The 22195-nt window shown below is 44.9% G+C and overlaps 2 protein-coding genes across 15 annotated transcripts; both read left to right on the top strand.

The window, feature by feature from the left end:
• Positions 1-1022: 1022 nt before the first annotated feature.
• Positions 1023-7113, top strand: anxa13 (annexin A13). Of its 2 annotated transcripts, none has more exons than XM_047024067.1 (11): positions 1023-1169; positions 1983-2058; positions 2248-2342; positions 2655-2822; positions 3328-3361; positions 3735-3814; positions 4452-4520; positions 4612-4713; positions 4898-4973; positions 5181-5293; positions 5487-7113. In XM_047024067.1, exons 1-11 carry the CDS (start codon positions 1155-1157, stop codon positions 5604-5606), a joined length of 948 nt encoding a protein of 315 aa, XP_046880023.1. In that variant the 5' UTR covers positions 1023-1154; the 3' UTR covers positions 5607-7113. The 2 variants fall into 2 exon arrangements, with proteins under 2 accessions (XP_046880023.1, XP_046880022.1); XM_047024066.1 differs by having other exon boundaries at positions 2652-2822.
• Positions 7114-9314: 2201 nt separating this feature from the next.
• LOC124470258 (coiled-coil domain-containing protein 106-like) lies at positions 9315-16545 on the top strand. Of its 13 annotated transcripts, none has more exons than XM_047024046.1 (9): positions 9315-9507; positions 10188-10475; positions 10597-10729; positions 12727-13170; positions 13420-13446; positions 14758-14980; positions 15269-15469; positions 15669-15872; positions 16060-16545. In XM_047024046.1, the coding sequence occupies exons 4-9, from the start codon at positions 12940-12942 to the stop codon at positions 16437-16439; spliced, it is 1266 nt and encodes a 421-aa protein (XP_046880002.1). In that variant the 5' UTR covers positions 9315-9507; positions 10188-10475; positions 10597-10729; positions 12727-12939; the 3' UTR covers positions 16440-16545. The 13 variants fall into 13 exon arrangements, with proteins under 13 accessions (XP_046880002.1, XP_046880004.1, XP_046880009.1 ...); XM_047024048.1 differs by having other exon boundaries at positions 9315-10299; positions 10377-10475; XM_047024053.1 differs by having other exon boundaries at positions 9315-10475; positions 12727-12927; positions 13039-13170.
• Positions 16546-22195: the final 5650 nt, after the last annotated feature.

Genomic DNA, 22195 nt, shown 5'->3' with positions numbered 1-22195 from the left:
TTCCTGGCCGTGCTAGATGACGTTGTGTCCTTTGGCAAGGCACTTCACCCTACTTGCCTCTGGGGGAATGTCCCTGTACTTACTGTAAGTCGCTCTGGATAAGAGCGTCTGCTAAATGACTAAATGTAAATGAATGAAAAACAGCTATGGTACCTTTTGTAATTTACCAAAGTTAGTTTGGCTCGGACACAAAAATCATGAGCATACAGGGTTGCACACACTCATTTAAATGATGACGGTTTAAAAACAGTTTCAGGAGTGTTTATCACAAAGTTCTTTCAGGTAGCCTGTGAGTTTATGTTCAACCGGCTGACAGGAGAAGTGTGAGTCATTCTCTAATTGCATGGACTCGTGGCGTGAGGTTATATTAATTGAGACTGTTACATGTCTGTGAGGTTTAACAGGCCATGTGGGTTTCATTTGAGTAGGCAACTGCATTCTTCTCCTTCAGTGGGTGGGTAATTATCACAGGGACAATTATAAAGACCGGTGAAAGAGCTGTTATACAAGTGTAGGCTGCCAGGGTAAGTGATTACCTCTGCCAATCTCCTGTGTAATCTGCAAAGAATAATATCTTTATCAATGCTATATGGACCCCAAACTGATTGTGTCATTTCAGCAGGCTTGTAGGAAGTTGACTATGAAGTTCCAACCAAGTTCTAGCAAGCATTACGTGATGTTATTACAATGACCATGGATGGTTGTCAACTATTAAGTAATATATTTTGTGATTCAGATGTTTTAGTTGGACTTTAGTGTAAATTGCTCAGTAGCCAAGCAGGGTATAGTCTAAAATGGTCTTGTTGCAAATAGAGATGGATTAAATACTTTTTTAGGGAAAAGGACAGGGCACAAAAGCTTACATATATTATATTTTGGGCATATTGTTTTCTAGATCTGCACCACGAACACATCTTTTCCATATGTTAAAACCCGTTGTCCAATGAAATGTTCACTATCCCGACTTCTCACATGAAGCATATGTAAATGGTTAACCCAACCCAGTTACCCTCTCAATTCCGTTAGCTGCACACTGACGTCAGAGTTCGGTAGATCAGTTCATCACCAGGGCCCTTGCAAACTAAGCTGAAAAAGCAACCTACGACTTCTGGCGTGATCAGCAAACTGAAGACAGCGCAACGAACATTTAAAATATGGGCAACTGTCAAGTGAGTAAAATGCTCAATGTTTTTACGCACTATAAGCGTAGTCTTGCGGCGTTTTGTTACGATTTTATGGTTGGGGATGTGAATGCGGCTTGATCCATTGAACCAACAAGACGTGTTTGAAGGACATTAAACTAGCCTATTTAGACTAGTTAAATGGAACAGTTTAACTCAATATAAATGTTTCGATGGTCTTGCCTACTTTTGACTTGTTCTGATTTGAGAATTAAATTCACAATGACTGAACTTCGAAGTGATATCGTTATTCTATTCGTAATAATTTCATCCACTACGGAGTTATTTTATCTGCAGTGTTTGTTTGAAACTACTGTTTCATTCCATTGTTTGTTTATGTAGTGTTTTGTGATTCTGAAAGGTACATTATCCCTTTAAATGCCAGCACCATTGCATGTGACAAGGGTGTCTGGGAAACGCAGAGGAAGCAGCCACTCCTCTGCGGAATTCGTCATAATCCCGTTAGATAGACGTAAACAATGAATGAGTGAATCAAAGGGGACGGGTAGTATTCGGATGGGTGGGGGCTCAAAGTCTGATTTCAGCAGAACCCTTCCTGTGCCCCCCTCTGTTTGTTTAGGTAAGACAGCTGCGGCCGAATTCCAGTTTCTGCTTATTGAAGTTCATACACAGGCCTCCCCCACCCCTAGATTCAAAAAAGCTAGTGTAGTGGTATAAATAGACAATCAACCAACTGCACAATATCTGATCAATTTAACTTAAATATGCTCTTGACTCCTATTACGTTGGCCTTGTTCACATTTCATACACTGTCATAACATTTATTTTATTTTGATTCAGCCCACAATCGTGCCATACGAGGAGTTTGATGTTGTCGATGATATAAAGGCAATCCGCAAAGCGTGCAAAGGATTCGGTGAGTTACAGATTTATAGTAAATGGATTTTCACGGCATTCCAAAGATGCCTGTGGTCAAATATTACCATAGGCCAGTTGATGCCCTCGAGTTGTAGTTACTAAGAAATTGAACATACTTGATAAATGGTTACACAGAATTATTGGTTAGGATGAACTGTGTTTTGTGTAATGTGTTCTGTTTGTTTAGGAACTGATGAGAAAGCTATCATTGAGATCCTGGCTAACCGCAGTGCAGCCCAGCGTGTGGAGATTAAACAAGCCTATTTTGACAAATATGACGATGTGAGTTTTTAAAATCTGTTACCATAACCTATCAAAAGTGTTTTGTTGATTTAACCAGATGAGTGATAGTCTTCAGGTTATACATGGCAAGGACAGATTAGTCACCTGAGATGGTGTGGTTAGTGTGTCACACATTTGTAGCCATGTAACAGGGAGGTCACATATTCTGACGACAGCTATCAAAATGTGACCTCCTGTGCCCAGGTGTAGCTGTAAACAATCTGGTCATTTCATGCAGTAACACCCATAATCAGTTCTCTGTCTGTCTCTGTCGCTCTCTCTCGCCGTCTCTCTCACTCTCTCTCTCAGGAGTTGGTTGACGTGCTTAAAAGCGAGCTGACGGGGAGCTTTGAGAATGCCGTCATCGCCATGCTGGACCCTCCACACATCTTTGCAGTGAAGGAGCTGAGGAAGGCCATGAAGGGAGCGGGCACCGACGAGGACGTGCTGGTGGAGATCCTCTGTACCTCCACCAATGATGTGAGTTTCAACCTGCGTTGAAACTCATACACACACACACACACACACAGAAGAAGAGCAAGGTGCAAGGCTTTGTTTTATACCTAACGACCACATCCTCAGTCATGAAAAAAGCTGTCCCACCCACATTTGAAAACAAACCTACGTACATCCCTGTCAAGGAGACACTATAGCATCACTACTGACATTTGTCGTGTGGATAAAAAAAAGGTCTGTATCTACCAATGGCAGACTTCAGTCTTGGTTAGTCTTAGTCAGCTGAGCGGTGAGAGAGAGAGAAACACCAGTCACAAATGATTAATAGATCCAAGACATGGAAGACCCCTCTCTAGCTCTTTCTCATAAAGAACCACTTGTTCTACAGATTGTGACTAATATAGACAAATAATAAATCTTTCAATTTCTCCCACAGTGGCCTCCAAGATCCATTAATAATGTATTTTTGTTTACAAAGTGTTGTAATGGTCAACTTCTGGTTTATTGTTCTTTTTTTCTTTTCATTTAGGAACTTGCTATGTACAAGGAGTGCTATTTTCAGGGTAAGCACTAATATCACTTTTCGTCAAGCTGTTTCACACGCTTCAAGTATTTCCTCATAAAGAACACAGGAGAAAATTCTGTTTTCCAGTTTGGAGCTGGGAGACACAGTTTCCTTGACCTCCAGTAACCAGAGATATGCTATACCTCCACACTCTTTATCTGAACCAAAGTTTGCCCATCCTGTTGTGGTTTCCCGCACATGGTTGCTTTATATTTGATTTTGGATTGGAATTACAAAACATCTAATTATTTAAGGGTTTCTTCCCCTAATCTTTTTCACCCTGTTTGTGCTCCACCAAGTCCCCAGGACAAACATGCAATGTAGTCTGAATCCAAGGTGTGTCGTCATGTCATGCTTGTCTCTGTTTGTAGTGCATGATAGAGACCTGGAGTCAGACATCGAAGGAGATACTAGTGGAGACGTGAGAAACCTGCTCACTGCTCTTTTGCAAGTGAGTAGCCTTGTGATGCTTTTACTCTCAGTCCACGCTTCTCTTTTTTAAAAGGTATATGACCTTACCCTTCTGAGAATGTCGATGTATCTTTGCACTTTTTTTGGTAGAGTTAGCTTCTGAGTAGATTTTTATTTTGAACTGACCAAGAATAATTACAGGGTTCTCCTTTTGGTTTAAGTCAGCCATGGCTTAGTACTAGCTTCTCCTTTTAGACCTTTACTAGTAAACGTAAGCAACGAAAACCTTTTTTTTAAAGCAACAAAAGCATTTTTTAAGCAAGTTTATCGGACAAATAAATAATATAGTGTGAGCTATAGTGGAAGCCCCCGCTCTTTGGATTAACAGTTTACGCACCTGGGTTTGAGAAATGCTCCTCAACATGGATTCCTGCCATGTACTGTAACTGAATTCCCCATGCCGTCTTTGGACTGAAATCCAGGTCACTGCCTGGCCTCACTCTTACCCTAGATACACACGCACACACTCACACAGAGACACACACCAACTCTGGCTTGATTCCAGACCCAGCTCCTTTCATTAGTAAAATGGAGCCCGGATACAATTGCACAAGCCAGACCAAGAGACTGCATCTCATCTAACCACAAAAGTCACGTACAAACTTTCTCTCTTGCAGGGCACCAGAGACGAGAGTGAGATTGTGGACGAAGGTCTGGCCGAACAAGATGCTGTTGCACTGTTTGAGGTATGGGTCGGTTTAAAACGTTGTGAAAGTTTGATATTTTCCATGCAAACCTAAACTGTTTATCTTCAACCATGCCATACTTCTGATCCAGGCTGGGGAGGGTCGCTTTGGAACGGATGAGTCGACCTTGAGCTTCATCCTGGCCAATAGGAACTACCTACAGCTTCAGGCCACTTTCAAGATCTATGAGCAGGTGAGGTCACCTCTTCAAGATCTCACCTGGCTAAAATAGTCATTTACGCTGTTATAGTAAAATAGCTTGTGTATTTTTAAAGAGCAGTCAGTTCATATTATCCTTTTAGCAAGCACCTCTACTTTGTTTTCCGTTTTAAAGTGATAAAGATAGAGGTTCATGTGCATTCATTCCCCTCTGTCAGCTTTCTGGAACCGAGATCCTGGACGCACTGGAGACTGAGACCTCTGGAACGCTGAAGGACTGCTACATCGCCCTGGGTGTGTGTGTGTGTGAGACACGTGTCATGTGACTGTGTGTGTGAGGGGTGAAGACAAAAAAGGATGTATGGGAGTCGAGGATGTGACTATGAACAAGTGTCTTTTCAACAGTTGTTGAGCAGTGGGACCTCTCCACTGGTCCTCAGGGCCGGCAATCAAAGTTGGATCTTTTCTGTTTTGGCTGAAATTCAAATTTTCTCTCTCCAGTGAGGGTGGCCAAAAACCCCCAGCTGTACTTCGCCCGGCGCCTGAACAAGGCTATGAAGGGGGCGGGCACGGACGAGGACACCCTCATCCGCATCATTGTGTGCCGCTCAGAGGTAAACAGTCTCAGAGCGCTGGTGGAATCTGTCCACCGTGCAAGGGGGGAAAGCACACCATCACAAAAACATCCAGTATCCCCTAGACCCATGTATTTACATTGTACAGCATATGTTTTGCCTTCGCGCGGTTTGGATTAGAAACCATGGCGATTGTCGAATGATAATGCATGCTGTCTTTTGTGTTTTCCAGATTGATCTGGAGACCATTAAAGACATGTACTTGGAGAAGTATGACGTCTCCCTGAAGGATGCCTTGAGCTCAGAATGTGGTGGGGACTTCAAACGTCTCCTCCTGGCAATCTGCCATTGAGGGAGGGGGAGAGAGAGAAGGGGGGGGGGGGGGGGGGTGAGAGAGAAGGGGGGGGGGGGCGGAGAGAGAGGATGCAGAAAAAGCAGAGCCCCAACTGGACCAAGGCCCTGTTGCTTTCTAACTAACATAACTTACAATGGGTCCTACTGTCCCCAGACTAGTGCGAGTCTTTGCTGGAGCAGGGGTGGGGAAGAGAGACACAACATCTCTCACCTCCTGATTTACTAAATATTTGTAACCACAACACAGCGTGTCATTTTCAACATGCACGGCTGCATTTTCATATTAACTGTATGTTCAAAGGTTATGACTCAATGTAACAGTTTTGCCTATTTAACCTGGGCAGTTGTTGGTCAAGCCAATCAATGTTTTTTTATTGATTTAATCCAGGAATATGGTCATGTTTGCAAACATGGTGTTGGTGATGGTACCATGGCCCTGATCCATTGATCCTGTGTTGAAATAGATACAGCTGAAATCAGGTCTCAAATTTCAAAGAAATTCTGTGCTGGAGTCAAATATACTCAATCACTGCTTAGTGGAATCAGGTGGTTCAGAGTTTGGCAGCACAACCACCTGCAAACAAAGGGCATTTGTAAAGACCAGTCACAGGACTTCACTGTATCAATCTGAAGCAGACATTTTTCTACATCAGTTAGAAATGACATAGATTTGAAATATCCAAGGGTCAGTATCTTTACCCTTTACAGTCCTTCTCCCCCCCTGAGTTAAACTCCCAGGATTTTAATGCCCTTGATAATATATGCAAACTGTATTGGAGCTATTATTTAATGAAGGATATTTCGAAAGTGTCTTCATGAATGGAAGTTATGGGATATAGAAGACGAGGAAAGGAATGTTACGTTGCACAGAAAGATTTGAGAAATAATCACACTCCGGAAACATAACAAAAAAAGCCTATAATAGTTTTTAACATTATAACTATATTGTCTGTCAAACGTTTATGTTATAGTAATCGGAAACTATGAATTGACTAAATGAGGCTGTGTTACTTCCTTTTCCTCATTAGGGAGTCTGCCTTGATACATCTACACAGTGAACATTCCTCAAGTCAAGTATTTTTGTATTTCTGAACTAACGAAAGACTGTAAAACGTTTTAACCCTATTTAGTGCACTGCAGTGTTACCTATTAAATGCAACACTTGATATTTTACGTATTTACGGAAAAACTGTAGAAAAGCATAATCTGATTCTGTATTTATGACATGAACAACAGTCAAGTGTGTCCCTGTTATGGCAGCTTTGTTGTTAACATATTGGATAGCCTCTTCCAGTCCCAAATATTGTATCTCAACTAAACAACTTGAGTTAACTGTTTTTTAATAGGGCTGCTGAAGTGAATACAGGATTGGTGGCATATGGACCAGCCTACGCAGACCTGCTATGGTCTGAAACAGGGACCATTTATTTACCTCAGTGTAGCCAAAGAATATCCCTGTACAAAAACAAAATAGATAAAAATAAAGATATGAATTGCCCCACGTAGACCTATGCATTGTTTCTGTCTTTTTCTTCCCTCATATTTTAAAGTTGTGAGTCCATATGCACTGACACAAGGAAATAGTTAACTTATTCCACCTCGCCCACTATTTCATCTTTTTGCACTTTCGTTGTAATGGCAATTTTCCATTTTACGAGGATGTCATTCAATTCAATGGAGAACTGCCGAGTCCCGCTGCTAAAATATTAAATAATTAGGTGCTTAAAAAGTTTTCATAAACACAACACACTTCATAAACATCAAGCAGCAACTTGCTGCCACTATCAGTCCAAAAATGTACTGTTGTTTTGATTTGAGTTGATAACACTCTTGGTCCACTTGTCTGCAGATGCAAATGTGCATGGTTGTTTGGACACTATCCTGGCATTTCCATTTGAAAATTACCTTCACAAACTGAAGAGGTAATGTTAGAAAGCCCGAATTTCCTCTTGCTCAGGTAGTAAGAAAGTTATCAGAGGTTCAAAAGATCTGCAGCATTGATTTGTGTTGTGAGAGGTTAAGAAGGCAACATGGTGTTGGACCTGTTCCTGATGGCCTTCAAGCTAAAGCACAGTACAGTAGAGCTAAATACTGAAGAATGGACGGTGCTGATGGTCCGGGGCTCCGAGACAAGCTTGCCCAGCCTCACGCTGCTTCCTGTCTGACAGGAAGTCAGTGATCCACCTGCAGGTGGGCTCAGGCACGCTCAGCTGTGTTAGCTTGCCTTGGAGGAGAGCTGGGGCGATGGTGTTGAATGCGGAGCTGAAATCCACAAACAGGATCCTGGTGTAGGTGCCGGGGGAATTAAGGTGCTGGAGGATGAAGTGGAGTCCCATGTTCATTGCGTCATCTACAGACCTGTTGGCTCTGTAGGCAAACTGCAGTGGGTCGAGGAGGTGGTTGGTGATGGCCTTGAGGTGGGTCAGCACGAGGCGCTCAAAGGTCTTCATCACTTCAGAGGTCAGGGCGACTGGTCTATAGTCATGAAGGCCTGTGATCCTCTGCTTTTTGGGAAAGGGGATGATGATGGAGGTTTTAAAGCAGGCATGGACCATTCAGCCAGTGAGGTGTTAAAGATGTCCGTGAACACTGGAGACAGCTGGTCCTCACAGTACCTTAGTGTGGAGGGAGAGACAGCATCTGGTCCAGCTGCTATGCAGGGTTTTTGTTTTTTTAAGAGCTTGTTGACATCCCTCTCCTGAATGGAGAGAGGTGTGATGGGGGCGAAGAGGGCTGTCTGGGATCATTCTGTGGGAGAGGGTGGTGCCTTTGTCCAGGCTGGGAAGAGTAGATGTGATAATATCATAAAGTTCTGTGTAACAAATTATTAACAAAGGAATTATTGTACATTTGCGAGAAAAAAAGCAATTAAGTAAACCAATGATTTTCCTTTCTCCCCTCAGAACATGTTTGAGTAGGCAAAACTCCTATCTACCACACACACTATATTTTAAGTGTTTTGCACCTCCCTTCCACAGTAAATTCTGTGTTTGTATAACATACATGGCGAATAAACCGAATTCTGATTCTGACACACTCACACACCCTTCTCACTCAATAAACAAAGAAGTAATTTGAATATTGTTGTGTTGTTGGTCTATGTTGAATTGCCTATCGTTTATTCATTACAATATCACAACGCCACCAGAGGGCGCTGTAGCCTGTTGTGTATGCTGTGTGTAATACCATTGGACTTCAATGAAGAAGTCAGATAAAGTATGACAGAGAATGTCTAATCCTTAAACAGGCTCTGGTATGGACGTTGAACATAAGGTGCACTTTCCTGCTTCGTTCTTACAATACTAGTACAAGCATAGACATATGTCTATGAGTACAAGTGTTTACCAGAGCCTTTTTAAGGAGAGCCTGTCCACTCCCTATTAAGCCCCATAGTACCGAATTTTGTTGCAGTTCCACCAGAGTTCCACTGAGAGTGATCGCGGTCGAGTGCAAAATGAATGGGAGTCTATGGAGTTTAACGGCTAAATGTGTCTCTTTCGCCTGATTGTCGTTGATAAATCTCAGATATGATTGTAGTTTTTGCATGTTCAACATAGATTACAGGTCAAAAGTTGAATGAACGAGTACTTATGTCCTTTCGATTTCTTACAGGGTAAGTCGTTGTTGCCTATAACACGCTAGCATTTTGCTAACGAATGCTGATTGGTTAGTGAAGGATTGACTACGACCAGAGATCCCGCTTGATGGCATCCGAAGCAGAACGTCAGAGCATTAGCAACATTAGCAACAACTTTAGCCAGCCAAAACTCTTTCTAACATGTTATGTGTAGCAACAGACTAGCTAGCGTTTGTGGGAATGTAGCAGCCAAATTTTGATTTAAGGCTATTTTAGAATATACAAAACCAAGGTTGCTGAGCTGAAAACTGGAAAATATAAGGTAGCATGTACAATAAATGACAAGAATCTGGAAAACATAGCTATGCAATAACTCTGGTTTACAATGGAATCATACATAGATTTGGTACCAAATTTGGTGACTTGCAAATATTCATGTTAAGAGTGTTCACTATGGCGTGAAATTAGTGCCAGGAGAGCGAGCTCTGTAAAACGATTTGTAACCTGCAAAAAAGATATGTGTACTTGCAAAAACGATTTGTAACGTGCACAAAGAGTTGTCTCTGTAGAAAATGATTCGTGTACATGCAAAAAAATAGTTTTGCTCTCCTTAGAAGAAGGCAAGATTTGTTTACTTGCAAAAAGATTTGTAACTTGCAAAAAAGATTTGTGGATATGATACCATGGTTCCCGCCTTCTTCTACGGAGACACAACTTGTTTTGCAAGTACACGAATACAAAAATGACGCGTTCTATTGTCCTCCCTATACAGAGACACCAATCTTTTTTGCAAGTGACAAAACTTTTTTTTGCAAGTACACAAATCTTGCCTTCTTCTACGGAGACAAAACCTTTTTTGCAAGTTACAAATCTTTAATCTTTTTTGCTGTCCAAGCTGTCCTTAGGGGAAACCCGTTTTGCTATGCAGGACTCATTCACCTGGTGAGGACTGGGTGTTATTAGTTCCTGTGTGTCCCGTGTGAAGACATTGTGTCTCTTCAGTTTCTGTCTGCCCAGGATCTGATGGTGATGTGGTTGGACGACAAAACAGTACTGGATGTATTCACCCTCTTACCAGCATGTTTTACGTTATTCACCGGTCGGGCCTGGCTTGGTAAGACCCTCCCTCCCACCCTGCTGCTGATCGACTTGGCTTTTAACAGCATCTACCTTCTACATTTTTGGCTAAAGGCTCTTCTTCGGTGGTACCACAAAACATCTGTGAAGCTGTGTCGGTTGGGAGCTGTCCTTATGGGAAACCAGTTTTTTTACGCAGGCCTTATTCACCTGGTGAGGACTTGATTCCAGTAACACGTGCCAAATCATAAACATGACTGGTGTTTTAGTAGAAAAAAGCTTGTGATGTTAGAATCAGAAGGTGTTTTCCTCCTCTTGGTTTGACCTGCTGTAGGTGGAGAGCTCCGGGGACCCCTGGCTTGAAAATTTAAACGCCTCGAGCCGTCGCTACTTCCTCTACGTGTACTTTCTAACGGTGACCATGTCCACAGTGGGCTACGGCGACGTCATAGTCTGCACCGCGTCAGGTCAATTTCTAATCTTCCGTGTTCATCTTCATCTACCTGGTACGCCCCCTTTCCTTCTTGCCACCTTCATCTCACTCTCTCTGTTCCATCATGTCTGTTCCTGTCTCATCCGGGGTGTCGTCTACAGGCGATATTTGCAACTTCATTCCCCAGATGAAATAAATTATAGCAAACAGAAAGCGCTTCAATGTGGAATACTTCAGTGTCTTGGGGAAATCGTTAACCTGGTCCTAACCAGACTCTCGTACATTTTATTTCTACAGAGTCTGGCCTGGCATGCGTTGACTTCCATGTAGGCGAGTCCTCATTTGCCTTGGCCAATTCCTTCACCACTACTGTAGCTAACAGAGCTACAGTAGCTAACTGCCGTAGTTGGAAAATCCAACTGTTCCCGAACCCCGTGGGGAGGGGGGCCACAACATCATGGCCGCCAACAAAACTCAGACATTTTTTTTATTTCTCCGGCTTTAGTTTATAGATATTCGGCAGTGTTGCCACAACGGACCGAATGGCTTCGCTCCATGCTTCACTCACATCTTTCTCCGCCGCCATTACGGTGCGTTTACGGTGCGTGTCCACTGCAGCGAAGCGATGCGAGCGACAAAATGTTTTCCATTCATTTTCAATGGGGCCAGGCGAATCGCTTGCGTGGTGCATTGTGGGTAGCGACGTGATCCGATCCAGGCGAGTCGAGTTGAGATTTTCTCAACTTTATGTATGAGAAGCGATTTTCGATTAGCCTGGCTGCCAGCCCAACTTCTCCCCGCCCCCCAAAAAATTTGGTCGGGAAGTTGGGTCTGGAGGGTCTCGTATTGGGGACCAACTACAGAAAACCAGAATCTGGGCGAATCAATGAAATTGCCAGGGCGGGCTTTATACGATGATGGACAGATGATCAACAGTAACGTAATCACCCACGACACAAAAGAGCGCTTAAGTTGAATTCGTTTTGAACAAACATGGCTACAGCTGGAGATCTGGGAAGTTATGATTCTGCCATCGAGTCTGTTTTAGAAGACATCGACAGCGCATTAATTTTGAAAGAGGAACAGAGAGACGCAATCAAGGCATTTGTCGATGGAAAATATGTTTTTGCCGTCCTTCCTACGTGATTCGGTAAAAGTTTAATTTATCAGCTGGCCCCGATGGTCGCGAAGAAGATGGGACACAATGAAAACCCAGTGGCCATTGTGGTTTCTCCTTTTCTTTTGTAGAGTTGTAATCCTAAACGGAGAACTTGTTCGTATATGCATTGCCCTTTATTGTTTCGCTCAAAAAGGTTGACCGTGTGAACAAGTACTCCCCCTGCCCTTAAATTAATTTTACAACACAGGCAAAAATCGTTTGTATTCATTCTTCAAGCATACTTCAAGTCTGCTTGCAGTTTAGTCAGTAAAGATTTAGCTGCCTCTCACTCAGTTTAGTTCTGTTGACAACAACTATGCGGCGCTTAATATATGTCACATACTCTGTTGCTCTGATTGGTTGTGGATCTATCCAATTGAGCGAAGAGGCATTTGTTTTCCAGGCTCGTTTGAAACAGGCCCCAGCCCGTAGTCAAAGCCCAACGGAGAGTTCTCAGACTCATATTCTGACTAGAATTATGAGTATGACAACGTCAGGCTAATTTTCGCTAGCTATGGAGTGTTTTCTTGTTTCTCGTAACGTAGCAACCATGGTCAACAATTCTAGCTTGAAGGAGAGGAGAAACTAATCGCTTGTGTTGCTGCATATCCAGCCCTGTTTGATAGCCTCTACGTCTCTGTATTCGTACAGATAAATATCTTTATTATGTCTATGGCCATACCGAGTACAGAAGCAAATTCCAAATTGAGCGGAAGTACGTAGGAGGGCAGAGCCAGGCTAGGAAATCGTGAGTCATCTGTCAATACAAGGCAGACCTATTCAGTCTCCCTCTCCATATTCTCATGCGCTTCAGAGACCATCCCTTTTTTTGTGTCTCACACTGATTTTCTGTGTGTGTGTGTGTGTTGCAGGCATGTGGTGGTTTGTGGACACCTTTCCCTGAGCATCATTGAGCCCTTTGTGAGGGAGTTCTACCATGGAGACGGGGGAGGTGAACACCGACCTCCTCTTCCAGGGGGAACACACACACACAGATCTCCGCACATCAACATGGTCTCTCCTGTGTCGTCTCTAGTGTGATCACCGTCAAGATCTTTCATCCCAAAACCAGGGTGATTGTCCAAATGTTGAAGCCCTGCAGCAAGGTAAAACCTCCCCCACACAGTCTGGTCTGTGTGTGTGTGTGTAAGGGTGTCAAGTGGTCCTGTCCCTGTGTGTTCCAGGTCCTGGTGCAGATGATTCCCGACTGGGACTGGACCTCTGGCGATGCAGCCTTGTGTCCGCTGGAGCTGAAGCTGGGCTTCATGGCACAGAGCTGCAGGCTCCAGGGACTGTCCAGCCTGCAGGCAAATCCGGTAAGGAGGCTACACACACACACGCACACACACACACATGGGCCAAAGACTCTGTAGATATATTCAGATTCAAACAACTTTATTGAACCCTAAAAGATCCATTTATCTGCAGCTCACCCAGCATACACACACACGACTTAACGGCTCTCTGGGTTTGTGACCTGCAGCAAAAGGAAACTTGTGTAAGAACCTGTACAGAGAAGGCATGTACAACAAGGTCTACACAGAGCACCTGTCCTATCCTTTCAGAGGCATGACCTTCGCCCAAGCCAGCAAGTGAGTCACTGCAGCCCAGCTTCAGCCTGAGGAGAGATATCGTGGGAACTGTAGTCCTGTCCCCACAGAAACATGCTTGTTGAATGTGTGTGTGTTGGGTACTTCAGGCTCTGCTTCCTGAAGCTGGGCCTGCTGCTCATCGGCATAGCAACCTGAACCCCATCCACCAGACCCCCCACCCCTCCAGGACCCCCTGAACCTCCTTCCCCCAGACCCTACCTCACTTCATCCCTAGCCCACTCCAACACCCTCCCTCCCTGAGTAGCACAGTTCATTTATGATTAAATTGTTAATTCTGAAAAAATATTTTTGGAAAATATTTTTTGGGGAACATTGTTTTGGATATTTTGACGTGAGTTACAGTAATATAATAAAATATGGCTGACAGCAGCAATAGCGGATTTACACATGCTGACTGTTGTTAATGGCATCATATTTGAACAGCATATTACAGAAAATAACAAACATTTAGTTAGATTCAACTGAGGAAAAGAAACACATTTTAGGACCATTCACGAGAAACACACTCCAATTCACTTAAAATGCAGTTCTTCGTGTCACCGCACGGAACACTACAGTAGGCTATGTGACCGCTCCAAGCTTCGAAACATGAGGACAACGATTCAAACGAAAACAAAGCAATAACAACAATGCACATAGTATCGGCAGTGGGAAATATTCTTCCAGACAAACTGTTTTTATGACGGACCGTCTGACCACCTGCAAAGGAACGAAAACAGCGTTAACGCCATTAGAGGTACGATATGTGGTGCATGCCGTTGTAAACTAGCCTACCTTGTGGAGGGGTCTCTTAGTTGAATTTCCTTTTCTACTGCTTGGTTGGCAGCCATTAGCAACCATCTTGAAACAGAAATATTCTATGGACCGCTAAAATAAGGCAAATAAGCATTGCATTTGCCCGCAAATTGCAGAGGGTTGAAATAGGCTATCCCAGCTCTGCAAAGCTTGCAATCTATAACGTTGCCAACGTGTTTTTACCAGTTGCAAGTTTTCTTCACACACACTTAAATTATGGTTCTCTTGTTCGGTTTTATGAGGAGGAGGATTATTAGTGATATATAGTGGTTGTTCATTGACCAAAGTGATAAAAACGATAAAGTAATGTTGGTAACTGTTAACTTATTCTGGCGAAACGTTTGCATGCCTTGTTTGGTGAACATAAATGAGTAAACATAAACGGAATTGGTGAGTGCATGCTATATATATATAAATAAACATACATTATATTTATTGTATTTTAAAATTTTCCTGTTTAAAATCCTCATCCATATGTCTGTTTCCCTTGGGAAGAGCAGAGAGATGTCCTCATTGTGGCAGCAGGATCCTCCAGTCTACTCATCCTGCGTGGAGATTGACTCTAGCACCATGAGACGGAAGAACCGGTCGAGCACCCAGGCCCAGCACTGGCCCAAACAAGAGCACCATGACCTGGACATTATCAAGTGGGAGACCATGACCTCCGGAGCCACAAGTGACGTGGAGCAAGACAACACGCCTAGCAGTGCAGTGTCCAGTAAGGATTTAAACTTTGTTGGGGTTGTTTTTGCATAAATAGTGTGTCTTACTTGCTCTTAACTGTTATTATTTGATGGGTCTTTGGCTACACAAAGGACAGCATAATAAATAAGATGTATTTAATTGAATATGTATATTTCAATAGTTACAGAGATATATGTATCTCCTACATATTTCATCACTGATTAACTTAGTGATTCAGACCTACCTCATGCAATCTAATCGTATCGTGTACTTCCAGTGACTCCCATCACCATAGTGACGTGTCTACTGTCTTCATCTGTAGCTGCGTCTCCTCCAGGTCTTCCTCCCCGGGTGGTGATGACCATCACCAAGCTGCAGTGCATGCTGGACAGTAAACAGGAGCGCATCGCGGCCCTGGAGAGACAGGTGGAGGACCTGCTGCAGGACCGCAAGTTCCTGAGGACGCAGATCGAGAACCTGACCAGCTCGCGCTCCCTCGCCACGTTCACGCCCGCCCCTGAGGGTGAGTCTGCGGAGCGGCCGGTGTTCTTTTGGGTTCTCGGTGTTGTTCGGCACTTTGAGAAAGAGCAACAACCCCCCCCCCCCCCCCCCCCCCCCCCAAGACATAAACAACTTTGTAAGAACGTGTGTGTGTGTGTGAAGTGTGAAGTGGTTGCTGAGGTTATTGTTTTGTCGTCTGTGCGCTTGGCACCCCCGTGCAGCTCCCAAGGCCAGCAAGGCGTACTCGGAGCCCAGAGCGAGGAGGAGAGAACGGGCCTCCTCCATCTCCTCCCTCAGCAGCGACTGCGGCTCCGAGGTGTCTGTCTCTACGGCGATGTCGGCAGTGTCGAGCGAGAACAAGAGAAGGCGACACCACAAAGAGAGGAGGAAAGGGAGGAAGGTTAAAGACTACACCCGGAAAAGAGGTATTTTTGGGGGGGACTGTGTCGCTATGACTAGGACTGTGTCGCTATGACTAGGACTATGTTGTAATGACTGTGACTAACAAGTCTGCAGTCGAATGTCATTCCGGCATGAAAAGTCAAACGCACTCCTCCTGTTGATGAATTTCCCCTCTCTCCTCCCCTGCTGCTCCTCCTCTCCTCCCGTCAGCCACCGGTGTCCAGTACGTCATCCACCGCTACCAGCAGGTGCTCTTGGCCTTTAACAAGAAGAAGAGCATGAGCGGCGCCTTTCGGCACTACGGCATAGACAGGAACACCATCGCCAACACGGCGTCCATCGCCGAGCTGCACCTGGCGGCCAAGGACACGGTGGCACTGGTGGGAACGTTCCGGCCACGCGAGGAGACCCTGGTGAGCTACGCCCAGAAGTGCGCCATGGTCATCGACACGGACGCAGGGCTGGCGAGGAAAATCGAGCAGATGAAGTCCGACGGGGCGCTCCTGCCGATCACGGTGAAGAAGTCCAGGTTGATGCAGTCCTTACAGCAGCCACTAGGGGGAGCCGCAGAGAGCCTGCTGTTGGTTTGACAGGACTGTTCTGGACATTTCTCTCGGATGGGTTTGTAGTTGGAGTCACGTACAGTAGATTTGGTGTTGTCTGAGACAGATTCACCAGGGAGTAATGTGCAGGTCGTGATTATCATCTGTGAATGATGTCGTTCTAGGACAGAAACGGTAGCAGATATTGTAGCGCCCAACCAACACCAAGTTGGGAGCAAGAATTAAGAGCTGTTCATTCCATTCCGGTTTCAGCATTTGTTAAAGTTGTGTGCTTATTTTTTAAATATTGTTTAATATCTTGACATGTCTGATTGTATCCCACAGAGAAATTGTTGCTGTTGCTTAGACAAAGACATTCTGGATGTCTTGTTTAGGTAGATTTTTTTAAATGATCATTCTCTATTATTAGCAAATCTTTGCTTGAAATGTGGTTGTTTATATGCCCACAAGATGGCGCTAATGACCTTTTTTAACAGTTTTTCGAAATATCAAACCTTTAGATTTTCTTTAAAAATTGTGGACACTAATCATGTTGATGTGGCAAGATGATGTTTTAGCATCACAGTAATGCTATTAAAAACACAATTACATTAGTCTTTTATTCTGATGTATTATTTCACAAAATGTGTATTGTTTTGTTTGTGATGCAGTTATGGCTACTGTTAATTTCAGCTATGTGTATGCATGACTGTCCCTAGTATTGTCCAATAAAAAATCACTGCCATCAAACTCATGCTTTCATCATGTGACTCATCATCTTACATTAACATGAAATGTCACTGTCATTTCACTGTCCCGCTGCATTTGTACATTTATCAGGCACTTCAAGCTCTTCAGCTCACCCATCGCAGCACAGCAGTCTGGACAGCTCCACATTTTTAGTACCTCCCTCAACCAGGAAAATGCAGCAGTTGCATAGACAGATGGGCCTGCTTGGTAAGACATCCTTGGGCGATGGTTAGTGGCAGAGCAAAGAGTCGCCATTGCCTTCCCTGCTGTTTGCTTTTCACATGGAGTGACAAATGACTAGTGGAAAGCCATTAGGGGTCCATACACGGACTGTTTATCTTAGCATGGGACTCTGTCAGTGTCACTCTCTCATTCTCACACTGCTTATCTCCCTACATCTCCAACGTCCCGCTCTCTCTGCCTGTGTCACTGTCCCTCCTCTGTTTCTCTCTTCTTGTCCATGTTTTGGATTGTGTCTCTTCCGTTTAATTGGCTCTTGTTTTCCCCTGATCACTGTCTCCTCTCCTTTGTTGTGTCTCCTCTCCTCTCCTTGTTTCTTCTCCCCGTGAGACCTTTCTTGCTTTTGTTTTGTCTCGCAACTTTACTCCTTTCCCTCCCTCTCCCTCCCTTTATCTCCCTCCGTCTCTCCCTCCCTCCAGCTCCCTCTCTCGTCTCCATCCTTCCATCTACCTCTCCATTTCCCTCCCTCTCCTTTTCCCTCCCTCCCTCTCATCTCCATGATGGCTGAGCACTGTAAGGCCTGGAGGAGGTGATGCTGCTCTGCTGTGGCCAGCGACGCGTCACGGTCCAGCCAGCGGGGGGCCTCCAGAAGGGAGCGTGTCATCCCCCCTCCCCCCTTCCCCTCGCTGTGTCACCTGGGGGGACAGGTGCATGCTGGTAGGGGGAGTGTCAGGAAGGCAGGGGAGGGGTGGGCACATAGCCCTGCCAGCTCAGATCTCTCGTCACGTCCTCAGGGACAGAAATGTCACCAGTGACTTGTCTGCTTCAGAAATGGGTGGGGGGAGGGACATCATGGTTTCAATTCAAGTGGAATAAAAACAAAGAAAAAATGCAAGGAGTTAGATTCTGTGGGCTCCAAGTATTAGAGTGGTTTTCGTTCATGAGTCGCTCAATTGAGCCGACGGGAGGCGACGTGAAGCATGTCCACCTGCCAGCTCCCTGGAGTGACAGCTGTGTGTCTGCTGCTGGCCTAATGACTGAGGGTGGTGGAGGACATCATGCCTGGAGATTGAGCGAGGATGTGGGCCTAATGGGGCCTGAAAGCAACCCCTCCTCTTCTTCCCCTCACTGTGGCCGACATGCAGCTGGGAAGCCATTTTGTTTTGTGTTTTTTTCTTTTCGTGGCCCCAGATTGTGTGGTAGCAGGTGCGACTGCACAGTCTGGAGTCCAAGAGCCTGACTGCTTTGGTGTTTATGTCCCCCTCCAGCAAGCTGTTTTGGGACAGGCGCCCATCTACACAGAGCCTGAAAAGAGAGCATCTGCTTCCACTCGCTGTGGGTAGCTGTTAGCTTTATGTCCTTTTATATCAAAATGCATGTTGAAGTTGTAATTGAGTCTATCTTCAAATTGCATCCTGCAATGCTTATTTATGGCATCGATCCGTTTTCTGAAAATGAAACACAAGCTGATTAGCTCATAAGTTCTCTCAAAGTAATGATCAAGGGTCTCAGCCATGATTAGAAAGGTCTGGTGCGGTTGTTGTCTTCGTTGCTCTTTAAACTAAATAAGCGATCAGTCTTCACACATAGGGGGTGCATGACTGTCTGTGTTATAGCTTATCAGCCACAAGCTCCCTTGACTTTCAAAGAAGACCACATTAATTATAGCATTGATTTGCAAAGGTCATGGAGATACTACAGATTTCATCTCCTCCCAGGAGTTGACTGCTGGGTCACCCAGACAGAAGGTTTCAAGGATTTATTGGAAACATATTTCAAACCTATAGTTTTTAAATCACTCTGGTCATGTTGCAGTGTCTTATGATTTTTGACCATGAGGAAACAAAGCATAGCAAAGACAATATCATACATACTTGTGTAGTGTTCATGAGCAGCTGGAATTTACGTTCATAAAAAATATGATATAGCTCTGGCACTGTTTGACTGTAAACATGAACAAAATCTTGTCTCGCATGTGTGAACGGACAGTTGGTGTGAGCGTGTGCCTGTGATGGACCTGCCTCTCTACCTTTCATCTGGCCTGGGGGCGTCAGTTTGCCATCGCTGATCGCTCAAAATAACCCTCCCTCTGCTGCAAGTGGGTCAGAACACCAAGGCAAGGCCAAAAGCCAACTCATAAGTGCACGCAGTGCATTGTGGGTATTTAGCCCCTCGGTGAATCCATAAAGTGGACAGTGTTCTACTGTATCTGGCTCTCCCTCCTGGTGTCAGTATGTGAAGGGGCAGGTCATCTGTGTGTCTTCAGACAGGGCCAGTGTTGGTCGGTGAACACAAGGCTGTCCTCTCCTCCCCACTGTCTTATCTATCTCCTCCAGCCAGGGTCAGAACAGTCCTGTCAACCTCTGATAATTCAAGCCTGCTCTGGTACCTCCCCTGGGCCTTCTGTAAGCTTGCATCCCTGCTGTATTCAATCCAGACACTAGAGGGCAGTGTGGCACCCACCAGACTGGGTGGCGATGCTGTATTGTCCATTGGCCAGACACATTCAGATATACCTGGATGCACAGCCCTACAGCAGCATATTAGATTCAGTCTGAGGGGTTTTATGGAGAATACAATGTGTCTGCCCATTAAAAGCATAATGGTATGGCGCTGCAACCGCTGAAAGCCTTATAAAATCTGTCTATGAGAGGAGACGCAATTCCCAGTGTACTAACATACAAATTAAAGATTAACACAGAAAAGGAGTGTATGAATGACAAATACCTAAATTAACAGATTCAAAATCAAAAAAATCCCTAGCTATGCACACACACACACACAAATACATCCAACCAAACTACACACCCCCATCCAAAATCACAGAATATACATTTAAGTAAATCAAATTATAGTCATTAATTTGATTTCCTTGGCTGATTGAAATAGATGCCAATCTGCAGACATTCAGTTCAGTCTCTCCTCAATGGCAGTTTTTCTGGCGTGGCTGCTCAATCAACAAGTCTAGTGGTATTGACATTGCTCCTGTGCTCTCCATCTGGCTGTCACTGATAAGAACTTCCAAGGGGCTTCTGGGTAATAGTCTCCCCAGCTTAAAAGCGGGGAGCATAATGTATTCTGGATGAGAAAAGGAGCCCTAGCGAGCTGGCTCGGTCTCTCTCTCCCTTTCTCCTTTCTCTCTCTCTTTCTCTCCCTCCCTCCCTCTCCCTTTCCTCCCTTTCTCCCTTTCTCCCTTTCTCCCTTTCTCCCTTTCTCCCTTTCTCCCTTTCTCTCTCTCTCTCTCTCTCTCTCTCTCTCTCTCTCTCTCTCTCTCTCTCTCTCTCTCTCTCTCTCTCTCTCTCTCTCTCTCTCTCTCTCACCGAGACACAGACAGCACTTTCAGACCAGCTGCAGGGAGGGGGGGGCATCTCACTGCCAGCGTCATGATTCACTCTGGAGCGATTTAATTCTCAGGGAAACAAGATGGCTGCTGTCAGACAGTCTCTGAAGCCCATCTAGCTGCAGCAGTCATCCACCACACAGTGTGCCCGTTACCTCCACGGCTCCCAATTCACCTTCCTTGTGAGGCTTTATCTTCCGCTAGAACGTCTTGATACACTCACTCATAGAGCCACGTGCTTCTTGAAACAGTCCTATTCTTTTCTTTTATTTCACTACCGGAAGCTGTGAAGGGGCCACTGTGCTTTCAGGGTCAAACACTTTGTCCCCCAGCTTTCCTGCAACCAGAACCGGTCCCCCAAGAGAGCGATCTCATGATTAAGATGAGTGAAAGCATGATGTTCTGTAGCTTTGAAAGGGGCAGTTGGAGCACTTTTATTATTCGAGCGGCCGCTGGTTGGAGCACTTTGGATGGCTTGCCCTCTGGAGAGAGAAAGGAATGGTGGGAGAAAGGAATGGAGTGAGGGGGAGATAGACAAGTGCAAAGCTCAGCACCGGAGGACAGAGAGATCGTGGTGTGTACGAAACAGACGACGAAAAGGAATGCAGAGCGCGTCCTCCTTTCCTCCTGACGGCCAGAGACGTGGAGTGACGTGGGGACATGCTGACGTCTTGGAACGCAGAGGGAACAGGCTCGGAGGACATCTGACACGCATGGAGACATGATTGAGGCCCCGCCCCCTTCCTCCTCCGCCCCTGTGTGTACATGCAGGACGGAGCACACAATTCATATGTTCGACAGGGAGTCAGACCTGGTTTTACTATGTGTTTGAATGTGGACATGGCGTGCTGAGTCCCATGACCCTATTCTTTGTCTTTTCATTTGTTGGTGGTACGCGTGGATGTATCCCTGTTTGTACACGTTATATTATTCTTTATTAGAATTTGATTGTATCTTATTGTAAATGTTTCTATTTGATCTCATGCCTTTATGAATTTTCTTACTATGTTTATTGTTATGCACCACCCAAGCAAAGCAAATTCCTCGTACGTGTAAACTGACTTGGCAATAAACCGTATTCTGATTCTGTTTGTGTGTTATTGTTTGGGTTTTTAATGGCATAGGGCTGATGTGGTGCTTCAGGCCCCCTCGGTCAGCGCTGATGGAAAAAGGAGGGAAAATGACAAAAAAAGACTGCAGACTAATAGTAGCCAATCAGAGCTGTCATATTATCACCAAAAACAGATAGATGGGTAGTTACCATGGGAGACGGCGGCGCTGTGTCGTGTCATACCACGGCACTTGATAAACACCATCAGAGAAGTGCCTGTTTGGGAGTGTGTGTGTGTTCACGCTTGTGTGTGTGTTTGCGGGGTCTGCAGCAAAATTCCCAGAGTCATGCCTACGCCCCAAATCAAACTATGAAACGAAAATCTCTCTGTGACCAGGACCGGGCTTGTCTTTTCAGACTCCCTGAGAAGCCCTGCAGGACTGGATGCTTGGCTGGTCCTCGGTGCTCCCTTCCTACGCTGAC

Source organism: Hypomesus transpacificus, chromosome 8, assembly GCF_021917145.1.
Source record: "Hypomesus transpacificus isolate Combined female chromosome 8, fHypTra1, whole genome shotgun sequence".
Classification (NCBI taxonomy): Eukaryota; Metazoa; Chordata; class Actinopteri; order Osmeriformes; family Osmeridae; genus Hypomesus; species Hypomesus transpacificus.
The sequence above is the reverse complement of the archived record's forward strand: the minus strand, read 5'-3'. Positions and strand labels throughout refer to the sequence as shown.

Coding starts and splice junctions, on each gene's coding strand:
- anxa13 (XM_047024066.1), top strand. Junction 2,059..2,247: donor CAAAGCGTGCAAAGGATTCG/GTGAGTTACAGA, acceptor CTGTTTGTTTAG/GAACTGATGAGAAAGCTATC. Junction 3,815..4,451: donor TGCTCACTGCTCTTTTGCAA/GTGAGTAGCCTT, acceptor TCTCTCTTGCAG/GGCACCAGAGACGAGAGTGA.
- LOC124470258 (XM_047024046.1), top strand. CDS start 12,940: ATGTTGAAGCCCTGCAGCAAGGTAAAACCTCCCCCACACAGTCTGGTC. Junction 13,171..13,419: donor CCAGCCTGCAGGCAAATCCG/GTAAGGAGGCTA, acceptor CTATCCTTTCAG/AGGCATGACCTTCGCCCAAG. Junction 15,873..16,059: donor AGACTACACCCGGAAAAGAG/GTATTTTTGGGG, acceptor TCCTCCCGTCAG/CCACCGGTGTCCAGTACGTC.